This window comes from Melopsittacus undulatus, chromosome Z (genome assembly GCF_012275295.1).
Source record: "Melopsittacus undulatus isolate bMelUnd1 chromosome Z, bMelUnd1.mat.Z, whole genome shotgun sequence".
Lineage (NCBI taxonomy): Eukaryota > Metazoa > Chordata > Aves > Psittaciformes > Psittaculidae > Melopsittacus > Melopsittacus undulatus.
In genome coordinates, this window is record NC_047557.1 from 97,443,612 (window position 1) to 97,467,832 (window position 24,221).

The following is a 24,221-nucleotide window of genomic DNA, read 5'->3' on the forward strand; positions in this document are numbered from 1 at the left end:
ACTTAGCTGGAGAAGTCTGAAATTATTACTGAATTATCAACTGAACACTGCGTTTAAGTATGCACAGTATTAACCATTGCCCACAAGAAAGACAGAAAGGAGACAGAGAAAAACTATTGGAAAGACTGAGGAATACCAAGCTGTTTTATCAGGGAGAGTAAGGGAGCATGGTTTATTTCACTTAGAAAAATCAAAGTCCTAGCTCTATGATGGTTTTCATTCACCATGAATGCTTGCTGCTAACAAAAGGAACAGTCTAGCTTTCCTTCCTGTGATAACCTGATCATTATTCCCATCCCTTTCTCTACACTGGTTATAGCACTCCTGAGGCTACAAGGTGGACCTGCTCTGTTTGACAATTAACCATGGGTTTCTTTCCAGCCAGAACAGTTCATCAGGTCTGTTCACTGTATGGCTGCTTACCTGGATGCTGATACCAGCACAAGCACCACTGTGCAATCAATGATAAGAAAGAAAAGGTGTATCTGAAAATAACGGTAGCTTGAGGTGTCTTTTTCTGTTGGGTAAAAACAGTGGAAGGAGATGGGTAGATCCAAGTCCACTGAAGCATTGAGTGATAGGAGGCTGATTGCCATCGTTTCACTCCTTCCCCTCCTACTTTCTGCTTCAGCTGTTTTGACCATAAAGTCGTGCCCAGTATAATGGAGCCCTAGTCTCAGACTTGATCTGGAGTCTTCAGACTCTTTCTGGTACCAACAGTGGCAGCAGTATTAACAACATTCCTTGTTCCCTTTGACAGTGGTGGAATACTACAGAAGATGCGAGAACAGGCAACTAGAATGACGAGGATCACAAGAATAAAAGAGGCCCCAGTTAGGCAAGGGAGAGTCTGAGGAGGAGTATGATCAAAGTTTACAAAGTCATCAAGGCCTCAGATAAAGTAAATGCAGAACTGTTGTTCACTGGATCCCTCTAGCAGAACTAAGAACCACTCACTGAAACTGGTAGAACATCAGATAAGAGCACAGATCAAAGAAAATTCTTCTCTGTGTAGTGGCTGCACAACTTCTCAAAGTGATACCACAGGAAGCTGTGGAGACAGACAGCGTCAACAGGCTCAGAAGGGGATTAGGGAAATCCATGAAAAGGTCCTGAATACTGAAGGAAACAGGAAGGATGAATTCTATTCCTGTATACCACTTAGGGATGATGCTAGAGGAAAAGACTGCAGAAAGTGGCCAAGTTTGCATTTTCTTAAGTAGCATCGTTTACTGCCTTCTTGGAGAAGGATTACTAGAGGCACCAGTGGTCTGGGAGTATCTTATGTGCCTTTAAAAAGTATTGAAGGTTCTTCAAAATACCAGTTTTGGTTTGCATATTCCATGAGTTCTACTAATGATTAAAATCAAGTTAATAATTAGATTAAAATCCCACTAAATGAAGGAATATTTTCACACATTCTGTTTGTTTGGGGTTTTTTTATATTTAGTCTGACTGTCAAATACTTAATACTCTGCCACTGAACCACACTTATAGGTACCTAAAGCTTCCTTAGTTAATTTGTGACACCCTGATTTGTTTCAAATGCAGTATGGATTGTTTTGAGAATGTCTCTTTTTTCCTATGTCGCAGTCATTTTTTATCTTGACATTAAGGTGCTGTCACCCTTGTGCACATTAAGCAGGTGCTAAGTATTAAAGCTCAGGCAGAGACAATCTGGACAATGCTTAAGTGGTTCAAGCTCCATCACATCCATGCAGACATGCTCAATGGGCTTGGTTCCACATGAGTCTTGTCTTTAGGTTTTGCTGATCATTTTCTCCAGTTTGTCAGATCAAACAAGATTACAGGGATTCACTGTATACACCAAAACAACAATTTACTCACTGTATGTTGATCATCCATTCTTAGAAGTGTCACTTTTTCCATTCATGTTTCTCTACTGTTAAATACAGATCTTTGCTCTGGTTAAATTTTTGTCAGTTAGCTTGCAGGTAGTTAAAATACTGTGACAAGATCTATAGTTTCTTACATTATACATTAATTCACAAACTGAAAATATTTCTCAAAGAACAATACAAGAAAAATTATTACTATGAGGCTTTTTGTTGAGCTGGATTATCTGTGAGAATCTTTCACTATTCTCTTCCCATCAGTATTTAAAGTAGATGTGGCATAATCTTCAACAGTAGGTAGATAATCAGTACATCTTCCATTCAATGTTCATGTGTGCCTTTGATTTTGTACGCTCTTTACACTTTTTTAGGATATTTAACTCTTCACATCTTAGTAGCTTATTGCTGGATCATGCAACACTATAAGGACTGAATAGATAAAACTGCAATATTTAAAAGTCTGCCTCAGTTAGATAATTACTTTGCTTCAGTATATTCCCAATGATACTAGTTTTCCAATAGTAATTTCACAAGTCCATTTCTACTTGTAAGAGTACTTGTCAAAATATATGCAGTAGCAAAACCTTATGAAAAATAAGGAATTATTTTTAAAAATTCAAGCACATTGTGATTCCTACCATTGCAGATAATTGGAAACAAATTTCAAATTCTGCTGGCTTCAAATGATTTTTTTTCAGATAGATGATCTGATGTAATTTGTCAGTATTTGTGTTGCACCAATTGCATCCTCTATTCAGTATAGTGCAGGCGATGCTTTAGATGGTATCTCTTAATTTAACAATGAAAAAGAGTTTTATGATTGACTGGAATAGCAGACTTTTTAACAAAACATGCATGTCTGTGTGTAAATACATGTGTACACACATGTACATGTTACATGATGAGGCCAAATGATGCACCAGTGAAATACTGTTAAGCATACTATGTGTTTTAACATCACATATTGTAACTGCAGTGTATATGTAGGCATTTCACACACTATGAGCAATTCCCACGGGCTGTTGCCAATTGAGAGGTATCAAACACTTCAGGTACCTACATAAACATCAAGTGGAAAAATAGCTGATCTAAAATGAGGGTAAGTGATTCTGGAGAGAGTAATCTGTTGTGAATTCTGTATTCGTTTCTATTCCAAAAGGGCATTTTTAATTGGATAGTGGTCATTTAAACTGTAACATATCTATGTTCTAATATTCATGTCATATGCCATTTAAAATTTCCTGGCTGTTTGATTCCAGAAGCTGGAACAGGTCAGCTGTGGCAGGAGTGAAGAACAGAACAAACAAAGGTGTTTTCATTCAGCTCTTTCTTGGCCTTTCTTAAGTACAGCATCTCTTGGGCTTGTGTCTGTTTAAACAACAAACAGATTTGGAGAATGTGCTGGGTTTGGCTGGGATAATTTTCTTCATCAAAACTGTTTCAATGAACAGACTGACTTTAATCTCAGTCCCTCAACAACCTGCCTCTGCATTATTTTTCATGGCAATAGCGTGAAACATCTGTAATTAGAAAAAGAGCATTGCATAAAAACCTTGTAAAGATGTTTTCAACACTCCAGCCCAGCATTGTTAACAATCATTATATATTGCCTATTAGAGAGAAACTGTAAACATAAGCAAAGTAATAGTTTACAGCTCATACACAGTGTAAGTCAGAATAAACTGTCTTTTAAAATTGATGTACTATAACTCATTAGTTTTTAAGGAAGAACTGTATATTCTTTGTCATAGTTCCCTTTCTCCCATAGTGGTGGGTACCTTCCAGAAATGGCATCAGCACTGATATTTAGTATATACAAAAACCACTGTTGATATCATGCCCATTAGTCAAAAATCAGCAATTACTGTTCGTGTAAATGTAATGAGCAGAAGCTTAGGGTGAGAGCAGAGAATGGCCAACTGCTGCTTCTAACAGTAACACAAGAGTAAGTGAAAGAGAATGCTGGTTGTGTCAGCTTAGTAAGAACTCTCCTAACTTACTCTGTGTGACACATAGAGATGTGCCACAACTGTGTATTTAGGTTGTCACTTGAATGTGATAATGACTTTTTGGCCACTGTGAGAGAAAGGAGATGTAACTTTTGAAAGAAGGGATTTGGACTAAACCTGTCAAGTTTTTCCAAAGCTGATCACCCCACATTCAGATGATACAGTCACTTTTTAAAGTGAGTTTTCAAAGCAGAACTGAATCCCATCAACAGTCCCAGTCGTACATGCTATACGATTCAGTTGTCTGATGCACCAACCAAAAGTACGGCATGTTGGAATACAGTAAGAATGGCTTGAGGCTACATATAACTAGCCAGGCACATTTTTGATTTACCACATTTATCGTGTAGAGGCTACTGTAAATACTGAACTGTGTTTAAGCCAGTAGAAAGTATTGCTTCATTTCTTCAAAGATTGAGACATAATTGTGCTTTGATTCTTTCCATCTGAAAGGTTCTTCTCTGGCCAATGGAAGCTTGAATCTACACAGCACTGTGAAAAGGAAACTAGATGGGGAGAAAGATTATGTCTTCGATAAGAGACTAAGATACAGCGTGCGTCAAAACGAAAGTAACTGCCGGTTCAGGGACATTGTAGTCCGGAAAGAAGATGGTTTCACACATATTTTGCTGTCAAGTCAGACTTCAGATAACAATGCATTGACTCCAGAGGTAAGCATGTAGCCATGAAAGCCAAAACAACTTAATTTGTGGGTTATCTTGCAAACACTGCACTTGAACTCGATTTTGTGTATTTTTTCCCTAATTGGTTACCTTAGAAAAGAAATACCGAGTTCAGGTACATCTAACCTTTTCCATGCTTGGGATTCCTATCCAAAAGAATGCAGAGGAAGTTCATTTTTAATTTACCTATCTGAAACCAAAGTCAGAAGTAGAGTAAGAAATGGCAGAATAACTACTTCCAGCATGGAGTTGTGTGACAGAGTTTCTCTAATCTTGAAGTTACTGATATTTACTGTCCTAGAGAGAAATCTAGTTTTTTTTCATTTTATTATTTAAATAGTGCTCCAGTTTTTGCAAACAGAGAATTTCAGGTGATATGCTGAGACAGTAATTCTAAGTGTATGTCTTGATGCCCAATTGCGTTTTATTCTGAATCATTTTATGAGCCCTTGCTTGTGGAAACTTAACCAGTTATGGGCTCTATTCCCAGCTGAATTCCTACAGTTGTACAACATATGAATGATATTAATGAATCCCCTTGCTCCAAACGTTACACACTTACTGTCAGACTTGGGCTTGTAGCTTGTACTTACTGCACCAGTAAATATATGGATTAGGGGAAGGGCTGAGAAGCTTTTCCTTCCGTATCCTGTGATCCCAGCATAGCGGGCAGTGATGCCCAGGTGTACCATTCCCATGTCAGGACTAAAAAGGTATCAAATAAATGTCAAATCTCTCCTGGAGAGACGAGAACACGCTTGAGCCCTGTTCCACATGGGCAGTAATGGACTGGTTGAAAGGGGGCTACTATAGATCAGAGAGGAAAGAGCAGGAGGTACCTCCCAGCACCAGTTTTGCAACTCTGAGCATTCTGCAGGTAGAGTCCCTCTGCCTGCAGAGGGCAGGCTGCAGTGTGGCAGATCTCTGCCTCTTCTGCCCCCCAGACATGTCAGTGGAGCTCTGTCCTACACAGTGACTTCAAGATAACGGGATATGGAATACAGTTGGAGCACCATCTGAGGGAAAAGGAGACTGTAGCTTTGAGGAATTATTTTATTCAGTAAGAAACTGAGTAACTCTGAAATTAGTTACTTATAATGAGCTTCAGATAAAACCACTAGCAGGTATGATGAGCCCTAAATTTGACTCCCCAAATGCACACCTACACAGGTACATCAATGCAGAGAATGAAACTAAATAGTTTTTGAACTCTTAGTTTTTAAACTTTATCATATTTTAAAGAACTATCTTTGTAATTAACACAGAACACCAGACTTTTAATACTAATTCCCAACTAACACTAGCTTTTAACACAAACGCTTTAGATTGCATAAAATCCATCATTCCATCTGCATGTATTAATTACTCCTAACTGACACCACAGGTAATTTAAATGAGGAGCTCAAGGGCCTGAGTAAAGTATGAAGTCAAGAACTTGCTATGTTCAGGCTAAATAGCCTTACGTTTATGGTGCTGGCTGTGCTGTTCCATATCAGCAGTGTTCAAATGCTCAAACCAGTGAATTAATTCAGGCTCTTCAGGTCTGCCAAACCAGTCCGCTTCATTCCTTGGAAATACTCCATATGCTGGGAAGCCACTTCTGTGGAAGAATAAATGATAAGCATGTAATAGAGCTTCTCTTGCATCACTAGTATAAACTTACTTCTAAAACCTTTATTGAAGTTTACTTGAAAACTAGGGAATGCATTTTATAAAACTGTATTACTGACCAGGATCTGGATAGGTAGGAATTAGTCAAAGTACTGTGTTCTACACATTGAGAACGTCTGTTTAAAACTCGTCCAGGCTGAGATCGATTGAAAGCTCTTGCCTTCTGAAGGCTGCCTCCTGGCACACATGAAATGACTTACTTGGCCTGCATCCAGGCTGCTGCCCATGATCATTCACACCACAAAATCCTGCACCTCCAATATTGGCAATTCCACATCCTTGCTGCAACTACAGCAGAAATCCGAGGAACCGAAAGGAAGAATATGTTGAATTCCTTGTCCCTGCAGTTTGTCACCCATCACCATAGGTGAGGCAAACTGCCAGAGTATTTTAGGGACATTTACAGCATTTTCAGTTTTGAAGCCTCTTACCACCCGTGAACAGAAAGTACAAAAACAAAACTCCCACAAAGTGAAGAATGGGAGTTTCATTTTGTCAAAAGAAACATTAACTTCAAGCTTAATTAGGCATCCAGTAGATTATATTTGCCAAGTAGTAAATGATTAATTTACTCAGGGTAGCTCTACTTGCTGTGGTTAAAATAGTGATGTGGTAATTCTCGGCCATATGTCTATACTGGGAAAAAAAAAGGTGTGCACTGACCACAGTCATAAAATTAAGCTTATACAAAATCACTCTCACCCCTAAACAGCACTGCTTGCTTTTGTGCTTTATCTTACCTTTCAGATGATATGTAATAGTTTTGTTCAACTATTGGCCTCTGCTATTTATGCCAGTTTCATTTAAAAACAAAGAATTTATTTATACCAAAAAAAAAGAAAAATAAAATCTTAGAGAAGTCTCCCTGAATTTCTGTCCTGTTTGTGGTAACCACATCACACCTGTGGGCATGTGCAGGTGACATTAGCATGAAATGTGCCCATGCTTCTTCTAGCCCTTGTTGCATTGATTGAAGTTGGCTCAGTGCCACTCTGGTAATTGAGCTTTTTCTACAGAAATGTTCAGGCCACTATATAAATTCTTTCTTACATTTTACAAGGCCTTATAATACTTCCAAGCCAGTGTCATGAAACAGCACAGGGGTTTTTTATTTCAGTGTCTGAGTCTTGCTACCTTTAAAATTAATTTTCAAAACAGATATGGAAAGTGTTTCATCATAAATTCCATTAAGACATTTTGTCTCATGGGTCTTTTGCTGGTTCTGAAGTTCTTTCTCCAGTGATGATGTTGCTATTTTAACTCACCACATTTCAAGGATCCAAATTCTGTTTCAAAGTTAAGATTAAATGGATCCATCCACGCTTTCTACTTTACTCTATTGCACTAGGAATTAATATTCCTAGCTTATTAATATATTCATAATATATGAATTAAAAGCAAAACATACTCCAGACAGCTAATGTTTCCATTGAAGACTGATATTACAACCTCAAATACACTTGATACTCAAATATAAAAGAATCAGGTTTCAGGTTCCTAGCCATGAAAGTTACAGGGTTCAAAGTTCTACTAGGTGCATTTTGGAGTACTTGTTTGCCTTCACTTCTCCCTACTTACATTTTTTTTTAACTTAAAATAAGAAAGAATCAGGTACAAGTTTACTGTTCTCGGTATTTTTGCTCTCAGACAACTTGTCGGGTTTGGCCAGCACTTCTGCCTGAAGCCAACCTTACGTGTTCCTACATCCTTCATTAATCCAGCAGAGAGGCCTCACAATCTGTTTGCACAGTCAGCAAGTAACAAAAACTGTATCTATGTAGAAAGGTACAAGTGAGGAAGAGGTTCAAAGAACAACTGAATGACTTTAAAATTCGGGTTTGCTGTAGTATTTACAGAATATTTACCTTTACAAATATCAACAGGGAATCTTTAGAGATTCAGAGAAATTAAATGTTTAAAGCAGTATTCCTGTTTAGATGAATAGGATACCTGTGTTCAAGAGACTTTGTGTAATCATGGTGATAAATCCCCAGCTCTGGGGTTTCCCCAGAATGCAAACAAGATTGAAAGCAAAGAGCAACAAATGCCTTTTATATTTCCAGGATCCAGTAAAAGTCATTAAAATAAGCTCTTAGAAGTTTAATGAAGTTTTCACACATTTTATGTTTATTTTGCAACATAAGGTGTCCTGTTAAGGAAGTAACCAGGATTTAATCCTTGACAGGATTCAAAAAGTAAGAACTTTTGAGAAAGTGATAATTTTATTATATATTTGGGTTTCAATAAAACAGTACATGGAGCATTAGGCCTGGTCTAAACTTATAATTCAGTTGATTATCACAAGCTAAATAACTGGCCCACACTGATTGATACATACTTCTTCAGAAATTTTAGTCAAATGTATTCAAATAGAAATACTGTTCCCACAACTGAAAGTTAACTAAAAGACCACAAAGAGCTAGTGGATAAAAAACTCAAACATGGAATAGGAGAATACTGCTTATGGAGCCTTGCACATTTTAGATATGGTCCAATAGGAAAAGTAAAATTTTATTGGACAAATGCCATATTTATACCAAAATAAGGGCAGGTTTAAAGACTATGGAATAGAGAAAAGGAAAATGTAATCTGACATGTAGTATCTCTGTATTTGCAAACTGAATTCACTACATCATTAAATGGAAATTTATGCTTAAAACCAGACTGCAGTTCTGACCTAAAATAACATTTACTTTACAGTACTGCAGTTTAACACACAGTTCTACAACCCTATAGACAAACCTTCTTTTTTGTGCTTATTTTATTGTTAGTAACTTTGCTATAATCATATAAACATCTCTGGCGAAATACCCATACCCACATGAGGAAAGCCATGAAGCTAAGGCATTGGGAAGCAACAGTGAAGTTGGCTAGAACCAGGCTGAGTGACAAGGTGGATTTTGGACTACCAGCAAAGGACTGGGCATAGAACAAGGGAATGAGGATTGATTTTGCTGGCATTGGTGTATTCCAATGAGTTTCTGAGCACCTTTTGCTTATAAAGTTAGTAACAAACTTACAGATTAAACAAAAAAGTAATTTTTGGAGCTTAAAAACACTGATATGTTATGATTTCTTGGTTGTTGATGCTATTTACTTTTGCTATAAACCAGTAGAGCAGTGGAACTGCATTTCCACTGCTGCTCATACTATCCAAAATGCTGTTGAAACATTCCCATTTTCCACCATATCTGCGAAATCAGTTCCTAATAATGGGCTTTTAATATCACCCTCTCCAAAACATTGAACAGTGATAGCAGAATATTGGGTGTTCCTACAGGTAATATCAGATTTTCTTGAAAGTTTCATATACTTTCAGATGGCTTTAACCATGCAGATCAATGAGGGGCAAGATAAAAGAGAGACAGGTTTGGAATGGTAATGATGTGTTTGAAGGATAACGGTGTTAACATCAAAGATGTGGTACAAATACAAATATCACTGGAGGAAGGAGAATGATCAAGAAACTTGCTGAATAATAAAACAACACTCTCATTATATATAAAAATGTTTGACTGGTATTCCCTGATATTATTTATACACCCTTTGTAAGAGCAGATTTTGAGAACATTTAAAATAAACGAAGAGGACAATGTTGCATTCACATGGAACTAGGAATATCAAAATACATGTCTTTTTGTACTCTAACATCTACCACCTTTTAAGTTTGTTTTTAACTTTGAACAGAGGTTTTAGGTTCCTCTGTTTCCCCTTCACAAAATGTGCAGTTTTGCTGTGTTTTTTACCAGCTTAGGGCTGATACAGCCTCTGAGGCTCTGGGAATACACAGTACTTGTAAAATCACTGATGATGTTTTCATACCTGCACAAGAATTTCAAATACACTTTTAAATTCTGCTGGTTTTAATTACTTCACTTCTACCCACTGTCACATACTCAGTATTACAGGCATTCTGAAGTGCACTTAAGAAAGTGAAGCATCAAGAAGTTCACTACCTGCTTTCTCCTGTCCTGGTTTCAGCAGCCAGTAGCAATCATTGCTATGCAAATGCATATGGAAAGCAGACAGGTAGTATTACACTGCGGGGTTTGAACATACTGGTTCAAGCTTGGTCTCACAAACCACAGGACTTCTAATAAAAAAACTGTCAGGTTTTGTGTAAACAAAACTTACATGTTTAGGGACATTTCTTAAATAAGGCATTTCAGAGATCTAAAGAATTTGTGGAAACTAAGTAATGAACAAAAACACTAACAAGCCTAAAATCTTGCATTTGTCTCACATGGAAACCATATCTAATTCCCAGCTACATTTTGCTGTCTTTTGCCTAAATTAACAGCAAATCTTGCAGTACAAAAGAGAAAAAATTGACTCAACAGGACCCTGTCTGTAGGAAGTACTTTAACACGTGTATGTTTAAGCATAGAATGTGTCATACTTGATGAACTCATGGCCCTTCAAGTAAGGAACAAATCACTAAAGGGAAGAGCGGAAGCTGAAGTAGCTGAACTCAGTAACAGCTGAAAAACCATGCTGAATGGTAACCGAACAAGAACTTCGTAAAATAATATTTCCTTCCAAAAATCATTAGGGAAACAATTTTCTGCTCATTGTAAGAAAGAGAAAGGCCATTTTCTTATAATACGAGCAGTTTAGTTCTGTATGGATTTTAGGTTTTGATTTATGGTGCAACTATGCAACTATTATCTTTATCCAGTTGTAAATCAGAGCAGAAATGCCTCTTTCAAGTGGCTTTTTTTGCTCCAACTTTTATAGACTTTAACAATATCATTGAACACAGAAAAACAAATAATACATTTGTCATGTTGATGTGTGTGATGTCCTCTTGTCCTGCTTTACTCTGGTTAAAGTCATATAAACCAAAATAGTTGAAGAACTGAAAACTGGCATTTATAGATTTTGCTCACAGCTTGTTGAGGATAATAGGCTATTGTTGTGATACCCATTTTACTGAAGATACAGCAATGAAATATATATCTATCCACTGAATATACACCATGAAAATAAAAAAGTGATATTTGAAATTATCAAATTGCAACCAGATAGCATAAGATGGCTAGAATTTTCCATAGCAAAAAGTAAAGAACAGCCAAAGGCCTAAAAACTATTTGAATTAATAATCATCAACAAAGCACTTCCATATATACAGTATTTTGTAAACTCTCAGTGTTCTCATTCTAAGTATATTAAAATTAGATAAATATATACATATAATTGATGTAAGTATTAGTAGTGCCCAAAATTTAAGTCTCTCAAGATCAATAAGGTTTGTAAAACTAGGGAAATGGTATTGCAACGGCATGCATGTCGAATTGTTTACTTTTCTTTATCCACAGATCATGAAGGAAGTTCGGAGAGCATTGTGCAATGCATCAGCTGATGACAGTAAACTCTTACTTCTCAGCGCAGTGGGAAGTGTATTCTGTAGTGGCCTAGATTACTCATATTTAATTGGCAGGTTATCCAATGACAGAAGAAAGGAAAGCACTAGGATTGCAGAAGCTATAAGGTGACCCAAGCTTACCTATGATCTCTAAATTATGAAATGCAGTGTGTGATTATAAAGGTATTTATCAGGTCCAAAAACTGTTGTATATTTAATTGTTGATTGCATTCTAACTATAGTCCTACAAATCTGTTCAGTAAGAACCTTGGACCTTCTCAATGTTAGAAAACAATGCACATTCATTCCAGTGCTGATATCCACAGGGATTTCTTTTTTTTCCAATTCTCTGTATTTAATATTTGAAAACATTCCTCCAAATTCAAAAACAACTTTGTTGTTTATCCAAATCAGTTACTGCTTTATGTTCTAAAGTGGTTCTTGAAAGGCAGATACTTTACTTGTTTTGATGTTCATCATTGTAATGAATTTCAGTACAAACAAGAACCCATGGCTTACTCATATTCTTTTGAAATAGCAGTCTGCCACTGTATTTCAGAACCTTATTAGAAGGGTCTCCACTCTTTTTCTTAAACTCAAATAACTTAATATATATGCAAATATAGTTTTATTTTCATAACTAAAATGTGACTTTCCTTATGTATAAATCACATTACCTTAATAGAAATCTAGGGCTTGTGACGTGCAGTCTACAAATCAATCTGCACAATACATCACCAAAAATTTCCATTATCCACAAGGTATTTTTTATACATATTTGCCTGATCTTCCAGTATAAATCAACATCAGTCCACTAACGCCAATGGTATTCACCAGTCTGTACCAGGAGAGGGCTTGGCCCATATTTTTGTCCCCCCACTTTCTACAAATAAGTATTACTCTTCTGAGCTCTTTAAAACATTATGCAACAATTCTGTGAAGCAGTATTAAATAATCTGTTTTACAACAGATCTGTCTTTTTGCATATGTTAGTATAGTGTAAGATCACGTTTAGTTATTACATGACATGTATTAACCCTCAATTATCATGGTTAAAACTGCTGCAGATCAGTCTGGATTCCATTTAATGCTTTTGAAATTCTCAAGGTAGTAATTACTTTGAAAGAATTTAAAATTAACTTCTTAAATATAACAAATTTTGACATGTTTTTAAGAGCCTAGCTATGTTTGAGTATCGTATAGAGATAGTTAAAAAAAGAAAAACTTCTTGGAGTACATATCCTAATTTATTTCTTTAATTTTGAGGGATTTTAAATAATGTGGAACCAAAATAAGTGTGGAAAGAAAATCACTGGTTTTGTTTGAAAATACAGACATGCTTGCACTGCATTAGAGGATACAAATTTAATAATACTCATGTAAATGTTATGTAGATAGGTATTGTTACATGTGTATGCATTTATCCACACACATTTAATATACAGTTATACTTATCAATTCCACATATAAATGAGTATAAAATAGACTAGAATACTCAGTTTTTCTACCCTCGACTCACCGAACACTCTTAAAATACTAGTACAATGTGCTGCTCCTTGTCAGGAACATCGGTTTTGGGCCCACTGGAAATAGATTTTTGTTGTACTTCTGGAAACAATACACTACATTTTCCGTTTAGCACTCTCTGTGCTTTGTGTGAACAAAGGACTCAACTAATGAAAATATACTGTAATAAGAGTAGAAAAAAATGTACACTTTGCTTTTCAGTGGTTAGGATGTCCTCAAACACATTAATGGGTCTCTGCCTCCACTACTGTACTTCAAGTTAGACTTGTAACAAAATGAAATTAAAGTCTTGATTACTGTATGTTTCCACTTTTTGAAGTATGGATCTCATATAGTGATTACAAGTCAAAAATGAAGTTTAAATACCCATCATCTGTATTCATCTTATGTGAAAGATTTATTCATTTGGCTTCTGTCCTCATCAACTGCGTGTGGGGCTTGTGTGTGGCCGTGTGGCTCCTCTGCAGGTACTGAACATAGATCTATCAGCCCAAATTACCACCATCCAGATGTGTGTCTGGCATTACACTCCAGAAGCAGAAAAGAGGCAGACAGACTGCACTGCTGCATGTACGGAGACTACAGAGCCCGCCAGCAGAAAGCCCCATTGGAAGGCATTCCCAGCATCAGTCTCACATCGTCAGTCAGGCATCCTTATGTGACCCGATACATGAAATTCTGGGTGTGCTCAGAAGAAAGCAGAGAAGGATGACTTCACTTACTCAACTTCTTTATAGCCTTTGACATGCTTACGAGCCCTGGCCTGCAGCATCCCACAGTGTATTTGATGGTCAGCTTCCCAGACATCCTCTAGCAAAACCAAAAGCCTTCTGCATGTGACACTTTTTCTTGTCTTTTGAGCTTCTGGTTCTACTGTGGAATGACAGTTACAATTTTAAGTCCTCCTGAAAGACTACACTGAACGGAAACAAGGATCTTCTAGCCCAGAAACTAAAGGTGTGAACTTAAAGTTCAGAGATTAGAAACGTGCCAGGTTCTGGTTATAAAGACAGTTCGCTGGAATAGGTAATGTAGCAAACAGGGAACACAGCTGAGTGGAGTTCTGTTCACTGCAGCTTCTGTAGACCAAATACAAGGATTTGTTCCCCTCAAAGGTTCCCAACATCATAGCCTTCTACTCCATCCTACAGGTGGCATATTCCATACCCATCCATAGTACTATCCTCTCTGCTTCCATCCTTATGACAGAAGCTCACTGTGTCTTCTCAGTGTTCAGTTCCACTCTCTCACATTCTCCAGATGCTCCCTTCCTTGCTCACTCATATGAAGATTTCACATTTCCTTCAACTCTTACCCTTCACTAATGTGTTCTGCTTTGTTTTTCCTCCCCATCATCTGACTGCTTCCTCTGCACATTCCTAATTGCTTTTCCATATTCACTCCCAGTCCCATTTATCAACACATCCTTCCTGCTTTTCTCCACCACACTGTTTTCTTCTGACTTCACATGGTCCTCAGATCTGTTGCCAGCATTTATCCATATTTTGTTCTTTTTACCAATCATTCATCACATCCCCATTCCCATCGGTAGTCCTACTTGGAAGGCTCGCTTACTAAGGCTGTCAAAATTTTGGAATTAAGGTGCAGTGATCCACAGTCATTACTCAGACATAAACAACTGAAGAAATAATAAGATAAGGGAACAGCATTGCTTCTGCAAACTGAAATGAACCACAACTCTTCATAACCCTGCTTCTAGAAAGACATGTCTTCAAAGGCCAGATAAGTTCCTTATTTCACTCTCTTTATCTTGCCACTGATCTTGTGTTTTACTGCTCACAGTGTGAAGAGAGCTGCATCAAACCCACGAGTATCTATTTTCCCATGGTCAAAGATCAACACTTTCCTAGGTAACCAGAAAACCAGAACTCATTCATTGAATGTGTAATGCTGGCTCACCTCAGGCTCTTTGTTTTCATTTAAAATATAAGCAATGCCTGTGTCCCATAAAACATTTCTCTTTGGTATTTTTTCCATTTTTTGCCATATGGACACTCTGACCTGCCAGGCACAGCCCCTGCTCCCAGAAACAGAAGACTGGGTCTTTTTGACCTCAGTGGCACAACTACAACCCATCAAAGGGCACATTTGACAAAATGCTCTTTCCTCAGATCTGTCAGTAAAGATGCACTCTTTGTGTGAACCAGTGCAGGAACAGACACTCCTGTCTCAAATTTGATTTACACATGTCTCTTTTCTAAAGTAATTGAGCATCTCATTTCCTTCATGTACCTGCTGTGCACTGAGCTGCTGGAGCCCATAATTTGCTCACAGTTGCACTCAGGCTTTTTCCTAATTGGGGTATAGGCTGTTCCGTTCAACAGATACCTTTCCACCATTGCCTGTAGGTAGCTTATATTAAATATCTCCAGAATATCACAGAATTTAACATGTTCTAGTTCATTCGTCCAGATGAATCTGATCACATCTAGTTCCCCATTATTTCCCATCTATTCATATTTACTGTTGTGCAGGCAAGGGCATCTACTTCATTATGTCTTTGCTGAAGACATCTGCAGCGGAGACTCAACAGATCACTTGGCTAATTCTTTCCCATTCAGACATTTCTCTCTCTCTGACTCCCCTTTTTGGGTCTTGTTCTTTCTGCTGGTGTGCCAGCAATGTCTACTGTCTCCCAGTCCATGTATGGGACTTGCAGTAGCATCTGACCTAGGGTCTTAAGAGAACTGAGAAAAAAATGGATATTCATCAATAGACCTATGAGGTTTCTTTCATGCTATAATATGTCCATCAGGTTAGCCAAACCAGATCATCAGAAGCCATACTAGCCACTGTGGAGCAAACTGAGAAGCACTGTGTGTACAAACTCAGGAATTACTATTCCAGAAGTAAAACTAAACCTGACCAAACCATTCTGCAGAAAGTCAGTGCGTTCCAGTTAATCAGTTCACATACAACATACACAAAATTATTTAATACGCCAGGTACTCAAAAGATTAAATAACTAAACATAATCAAACTTTTCCATGTGCAAACTAGAAAGTAGCTTGCAATTCAGGCCTCATAAAACTGGGCCATGGCATTTATTGTGTTCATCTATGGTTCTAATTTGCTTTCAGATTAAGTACTTTAAGTTTGGCTATTTATCTGAGACTTACTTTTGTATTCAAGGTCTTTCTTCTATTTTTTGTTTTAGGGATTTTGTAAAAGCTTTTATTCAGTTTAAGAAGCCCATTGTGGTTGCTATCAACGGCCCTGCTCTTGGGTTAGGAGCTTCTATTTTACCACTATGTGATATCGTTTGGGCAAGTGAGAAGGCGTGGTTTCAGACACCATATGCAACAATCCGACTCACTCCAGCTGGCTGCTCATCATACACATTCCCACAAATTCTGGGGGTTGCACTGGTAAGGTTTTCAACCTCAGTTTGCTGAGGAACCCTTCTTAAATCCGTGCTCTTCTTTCTCTCTTTAAAAAGTAAAACAGAAAACAACTGTTTCTCTTAATTGGCATGAGTGGAAATGAAATCTCTGGAAAGTTCATCTAATCCCTACCCATTTCTTACCACAAAATGACCTCAGTATTCAGTGTATTACACATACTGTGCACAAGAAGGATTGAACACAGATTGAAAAGGCAAAGATTGTCAAGGTCATGGTAGAAACAGGAAGTAATGCATAAGCAGAGTAGTGTTACAGAGTGCCTGTCTGTACCATGGTAGGATTGTACAGTGACAGACCAAGAAACTGCCCTTTGCTCTCTAAAGACAATCCATAGTAGTTCCAGTAAGGTTGCCTAGTTTTTACCAGTATAACAAAGCAGAATTTGCTACTATGATCCATGACTCTTGACACAGTAGCACTGACAGTTACTCTTGTAAAGTCAGCAATAGGGATTCATCATGCATGCCAGCACATTTCTCTTAAATGAAACCCATGCTGTGCTCTGGCCACCTGCACAATCCTTAAATAGCTACTGAAACTCCCTTTAAAGTGTTTTGCAGTATGGAAAGATGCAGGAGACCATTTGTAAATTTAATCCTGAAAATAGCAGGCAAGTATGGAAAAACCTTTGAGAGACTGATAACACGCAATCACATGTAATCTTTTGGTTTCACAGGCCAATGAAATGTTGTTCTGTGGGAGAAAACTGACAGCACAGGAAGCCTGCAGCAGAGGACTAGTGTCACAAGTATTTTGGCCAACAACATTTAGCCAAGAAGTGATGCTACGAGTGAAAGAAATGGCATCCTGCAGTGCAGTGGTAAGAAATCAAACTCCTTTGTGATTAAATTACATTTCACAGAGCTAATGTGTGCTCCAGAGGCTCATCACATGGTGTGTCCTCAGTTTCTACAACCATACCTGTGAAAGAAGGCTAATAACAGACAGTCTGATAGGGATCTGTGACTTCATGGAGTTTCTCATTTTTCAGGGTCAGGGAGGGGTATTTATTTTCCCTGTCTTCACATTTATTCAATATGAGTGGAACCTCCTTGCCCCAGATTTTTAAGGGGGATTGTAGCATAGGTTTCTTTTATGAAGGTGGAAGAGACTGAAGCGATACAACTGGACTGGGAGACCTCCGCAGGGCCAGTAAGGAAGGACAGTAAGAAAATGGATTTGCCTTTCACAGTGTCCTAGCCTGCTACATTTCAATGGATCTGCCTTTTTTTCTGCACCTGGTTCCGCAGAATGTGCAGAATGTGCAGAAGAAGGCACCAGAAGGGTAGGAAAGTGCCAGCTAAGCTCTGCTGTGCAGGAGGTGAGATCCAGACACAGAGGGAATTGAACACAGTCTGGTCACAGTGTATTATAACTTCCTTTTGTGTACATTGAAGTTGAAAGAAAATCCTTTCCCATTTTTACTTCCTAAGGATTTTCCCTTCAGGCAAATACACTTTTATTCTGTGCACATCCTTGTTTAAAAAACACAATGCTCATAGTGAAGAAAGTGATACTGGCTGCAATAAAACTGCTCCAGCAGAAGTGCACACTGTTGTCATTTCGTGCTATACTTCTTATGCCTGTAATTCTTAGCATCCATTCATTTAAGAGACCTGTCATAAAAGAGAAAGTAGAGACACAGAAGATTTTTAATTAAATCGAGTGTAGATTAGATCTGAAAAGACATTCAGAATGAAACTCTGCAAATGTAGCATAAGCTTATTTGATCAAGCTGATATAACATATTATATGAGTTGGGAAAACCTCTGGGCTTCACTGTGAATTATTCCTTCCTTCACTGTTCTTGGCTGTCAAGGGAATTTTCTCTTGAGACCTCTTAGAAAGACTGGTGCTAACTTGTGGACAAAGATGAGAGTTAAAAGTGTCAGAGACAAGATATACTCTCTGAGATCCTAAATGCAAATCAGGCTGAAGTCACAAAAACAAAGAATATGATGAGCTCATCCGAGTTCACTGTGGATACTTGTTCACAAACAGACTAAAAGAATACACAGGCCCCGGGATTTGCAGTGAACACCACCTACTTGAGTTAAAGAGAAATACTACTTTGGAATAGCAGTGTGTAACCTAGACTTGATAAGAATTGGGCTTAGCTTGTAGGTATTGACAAAGCTCAGTGAAGAGTGTGCATCTCCCTTACCATAAACACTGCGTTAATTCACATTAAATCTTCTACCCTCAAAAGAGCAGCAATGTATGAGTTATTAATGGTTTTGACTAGTCAGGTTCCTTGTGAGGTACGTGCTCGTGTTACATATTTTAAAAAGGATTTCAAAGGCTGCAACCTGTGTTTAAATTGGATGTAGGAAATAAAAAGTATTTGCAGTAAAGGCCATTTCCTGTTCATCTCTGTTTTGATAAGGTAATAATGCATGAGGGAAAATTGTTAAAGGTGATGGATATCCACACCGGGGTTTCCAATCACTGTAACCTTAAAGACTACCTTCCAGAAAGCAGGTAGCCAGTATATCATGCCTCACATTTTCATTTCAATGGGTAACATTTTTAGCTCTGTCTAGTGCTTCATGGCTTCAGTAAACTAAAGCTATTCAGAATCCTTCATTCCTTTTAAAAATGTTGGCACTACCACATAAACTTCAGAATTCCTCAGTTCTTAAAAGATGCTGACTATCAGCAAGTGGAGTTATGGCTGTAAATCAAATCTAGTTTCTGTGCCCAAAAGAGTTATTTAAATTGTAAAACAGAGTCAGTAGTGTAGAAATTCTGTTCACACCATTATCCATAATAATTTTAGCAGATGCAAAATGAGATACTGAGTGATATTTTGGCTTTAGGTGTTGGAAGAGTCCAAATGTCTTGTGCGGAGCTTCCTGAAATCTGGACTTGAAGATGTGAATGAGAAAGAGTGTCAGATGTTGAAACAGCTGTGGAGTTCTTCTAAAGGACTGGATTCATTATTCAGCTACCTGCAAGACAAAATATATGAAGCCTGATGTCTTGGCTTAACTTAGAAAATGCCCCAGTTGTGAACCAAGTCAAACGTTACCTGTGTTTGAAAAGCAGAGGCAATGCATCAGTGAGGAATTTGTGACAGTGTATCCTAATACGTATGGTTGTGTTGATTTCCTTGTGAGATACACAGCTGCTTGTAGCTGGTCTGATTTTGTGTAAGCGAGACGTAGGCAGGCTTGTTCAGTGCACATAATCTCAACAGAGGGCTGCATCTTTCACATTGCTCATCCAGGTAAAAGTATACATTCCATGTGCTGAGAAGCACCATTGAGGCCCAGTAAGGCGCACCATCTGTAATGATTTATTTTGTCTGTCCTTCTTAACTTATTCTTGCTGTTGCCACACATCTGGGCTGACACAGAGGGCTCAGTCTAAAAACTGGGTCAGCACAATATTTTGTAGACCCAAACACCATGCTTTAGAAATATTTTTTCATTTTTCCTACGTTCTAACAGTGTAATGGAAAAATTTGATAATTTATATGTATAATATGTAAAGTTAGTTTTACAAAAACTACTAGGATTTTTTTCTTTGTTGAATTTATTTAACTTATTTATTTTGTGTTCATGTTCAGCTGTTCATTGGTCACGGGTCTGATTTTTCATACTACCCTTGACTGAATTAATGGCATCACATGGGAATGCAAACACAATTACAGCAGCAAATTGTGTAGAAAAATAAAGAATATATAGGAAACACAGGATGCTGCAGGCAGTAAAAGAAACAGCCACGTGCATGCTCCTCTGTGTTTAAAATTGTACAAAAAAAATGTATGGAATAGATTCATTTGCAAGGGTTAGGGGGGGAAAATGAATTCTGAAGCAGTGAGTCCCCCTTAAGTCTCTCTTCACTTTCTGCCTTCTTGAGGGGCATTGAAGGGCTTGCCAAGGAGATGCTTTATTTAAGTTGACTATACTCCTGTTAGCCGGGTATCAGTGACAGGGTGAGTGGTGCCGTTACGTGGCATCGTACTGTTTTTCAGGTTTAAACATCCCCTTTTGGTCTGAAGTCTAAAAGCAACTCCTTATGAGCCTTAGTCTAGTTGCCTGATTCCTCAGGTGTGAGATAATTCCTGCTCTGGAGGCCTTTGGGTGTAGGCCAGCAGTTTATACAAGGTGCTAGGTATTGAACTAAATGGAGGGAGCAGTTTTGTTTTGCTCTCCACATTTGGCCACCCCACCATCTGGTACAAGAACTTAAGGCCATCCATAAAAGCAGTCCACAGTAAACGACAAAAACCTAATCTGCTATTTTAGAATGTGATCCTAGTACTTTTCAGTGACACTGATTGACTCCTGAACACTGGATCTAGTTAGTGAAACAGTTAATATGGAACTAACACAAGCATGCTCTGTGACTCCCCCTGCCATTGCAGTGTGCCCAAACCAGCGCTTTTTGAAGCAGAAGCTTTGCACATTTGTTTGCTTTGTGATTTGTGCACTTGCTCGCTATCCTTCAGCTCAACTACTTGCTAATGGTTTAAACCTCTGCAAATGAAGCTGCTAGGTTTTCTCCTTCCTGGTATTTCCATGAAGAGTTTCAACAAAGCCTCTGTAAAAGTTAAAGGTGATTAAAGTATACAGTAACCTTCAACACATTAATATAACATTGTTTTTTCTCAATAATTAGAAGTGCTGTTTCTACAGCCTAACTGTACCACTGAATTTTAAGGAAATCAGCACTTTAAGAACAGAAATTCTCATGGAAATTCATCACTCAAAAGATAAAATCTGGCTTCTAATTAGCCTGTTCAGTGGTTTCCACAAAAAAAAATAGCAGAACAAGTAACTTCTAAGCATCTGAAACTAAACTCTTCCAGTAACAACTGGATGTGATGGGTGCACCACTTGTTTTAAACTAATACTTGCTTATTTCCACAACCTGCCAGTAAGGTCACATAGTGCACGGATGTGGCTGAGTCAGGGCTATGGGATCCCCTACTCTGCTGCTGTGCACACATGAGTCACCTGGATGGCATTAAACGAGAGTGGTTACTCAAATGGAAACCACTCTCATGCGGAACATGTGCTCACATGGTCCAGCATGTAACTTCAGAAAAAGAAAAGAAAAAAGCAATGGAAAGTACCATAATTCCTCAGTTTCCTTCATTTCCTTTATGCCTATTCAGAGAGCCATAACTCCTAGTCATGTGCTAGTAAAACATTAGGAAGTTTATTTTAATACTGTGCTTGGGTTTTGCAGACAGATATAGAGAAACTGCTCAGCAATGTGAAGGTATGCTTTCCAGATGAGATTTTCAGAGAAGAATGATAAGTTGTTAAGACCTTTAAACTGCATCATTTCATCTGAATTTTCAGATATCTATATCTTAGCATCTTAGCATTTTTTATGACAAAGGAATGGTTGAAATACATTTTTCTATAATTATTTTTCCATTAAAGCAAGCGCTAACCATAGTTAACATTTTTAATTATTCATATCTATACAGTTACAGTCTAGTTTTCATGGACTCTATTTTCCCTTCCTAAAAGAGTAATAACAATGTCAAAAGCTTCTTTTCCAGTATTTAAAGATCAGAAATCAATTTTATCTTGTGTTTCTGTCCTTACCAGGTATTCAGATATCTAGATGTACTGTACATATTAGTCTGGGTACCTTTACTAATATTCACAGTATTTAAGATTATAAATGCAATTTGTTGTTAAGTATGTTATTTTATTCTTGTGTAAATTGTTTTGTACAATCTTTAAAAATCTACAGTTTTGCATTTGTAGATATTAAAGGTAAGCAATTTATTTTGTGTTGTCCTGCATGTATATTTTTGCTGTAGATAAGTGTTGCTTAGATTACTATTTCATTACATTTCTGTTTAAATGAATAAGCTTACAAACTTTAATACAGTATATATTTTCAGAATATAAACTTTTATATTTCTGTGGTAGGTTAGGGTATGCGTTTTAGGCAATCTTTTTCACTACTATTAACTGTTCTTTTAATCTCTAATATAATGGTTTTGTGCCAATAGTTTTTCATTAGAATAAAATGATCTTTTAATGGTAGGGATAAACAGACAATTTTAGTTGAGGTTTGTTTTATTTTGTTCTGGTTTTGGGTTTTTTTATTATTTTGCCAGCCTTTACAGTTTTAAAATGTAGTTTTATTGCATTTGTGAATAAGCCTTACCATTAGGTACAAGAAATCTTTAAAGCTACATAAATTGCTTATGTAGTGCTAAGGACTTCCCCAAATAATTGCTGTAAGAAAGTTAGCAAATGAGAGTACAGGGCCTTAAGTTTTTCCTGTGAAAAGGGTAATACGGGTTGAACAACATAGGTAGACTTGTCAGCATGGGCTTTGTTATATATAAACTGTGCATTTGTGCTCCCAACCACAGTAGTTTATCTCAGGCTTTGTGTGGCTGGGTCTATAAAAGTCAAATCTGGCTAAAGCCAGCGCTCTTTAGGAGACAGTAAAGAAGTTTACATAAGAGACTTATAGACAATCTTTAGTACATTTGGGTACTCAGTATCCTAGATGTGTTATCTGTGTCTGCCCAATTAACCGTATGTTTTAAGCCATATTAAATCTCTTTACTGCTACTTTAAATACTACACTGAAAGTCATTCACTAGCTTGCTTACTCACAGACAGGATTTCAATTTTTAGTGAATAAAAATATTATGCCTTCCATAGAAACAAAGGACCAAAGAATTGCATTATTTTAACAAAGCATTAGTTCCTTCACCAGTGAACTGGTTTGACATTTATACTGAAGATCAGTCTCTTTCTGCTACAAACACTGCATTCTCATACATGTCAAGTATAAAGGGGAAAGATGTATCCACGGACCTATAGGGAAAGGAGTGACGTTCAGCTAGGATGGCATGTCTATTGGTAAGGCTTATTACCAAACTTCTGAGATGAAGCAAAGAACCAAAAATTCACAAATTACATCAATGTAACTTTATTTTCAGAACTTGCACAAAGAATTAATTGTAGAACCTTGCAAATTAGCCCCTTAAGTTATTTTGTCAAAATGCCATGGAACAGACTAAAACAGTTTCTAATATTTGTAATGATGAGTACATATTATAATATTATAAGGGTACAGGCACCCCTATGTCACAGTGTTGTAAATATTTTCTGAAATTGGTACAGTACTGAGGGACTTGTATCTTCTGATATATGAAATATTGACTGTCTAGATCAAATTGTACACAATTTATTTGTTGATGGTCCTGTAACTAGTGTATGGACACATTTCTGGGTGCCTTAGAAGTTGTATTTTTCATGTGTGTTAATATGCAGTATTTATACATTGTGAGAAGCTGCTTTGAATAAAAACATTGAAACTTCATTTCAATGTGGTGACCTTCAATTTTACACAGAATGAATGTGATAAGTAGTAGCCACAGACCCTTTTATTATATATGATAAAGCTATTCAGGGACTCTGCCATTTCCAAAGGAAGCAGGCATACAGCAGGCTTTTTAAAAGAGAAGTTAAAACTTTTGAAGGGCAAAACCAGGGGGACTAAAAGACACTGCATAAGAACTGTCTGAAATCATGCATTATGATCCATCTGTTTATCATTTCATTGTCAAATCCAAGAAAATCAACAAGAACTGTTCTTATAAATACACTTCTAGGACACCTTCTCCACCATTATCACTTCCACTATTTAATATCTGAATGTCACCCAGAGCATACCTCTCCAGAACCAACTAT

General features: G+C 37.4%; 1 protein-coding gene across 1 annotated transcript in view; it reads left to right on the top strand.

The window, feature by feature from the left end:
- CDYL2 (chromodomain Y like 2) overlaps positions 1-23,850 on the top strand; it is a 61,477-nt gene extending 37,627 nt beyond the window's left edge. Inside the window, exons 3-7 of the mRNA XM_034073151.1 lie at positions 4,319-4,536; positions 11,538-11,710; positions 16,290-16,500; positions 17,213-17,356; positions 19,356-23,850. Coding sequence (XP_033929042.1) covers positions 4,319-4,536; positions 11,538-11,710; positions 16,290-16,500; positions 17,213-17,356; positions 19,356-19,514 — 905 coding nt within the window. The 3' untranslated portion in view covers positions 19,515-23,850. The remainder of the gene's footprint in view (positions 1-4,318; positions 4,537-11,537; positions 11,711-16,289; positions 16,501-17,212; positions 17,357-19,355) is intronic.
- The last annotated feature ends 371 nt before the right edge of the window (positions 23,851-24,221 follow it).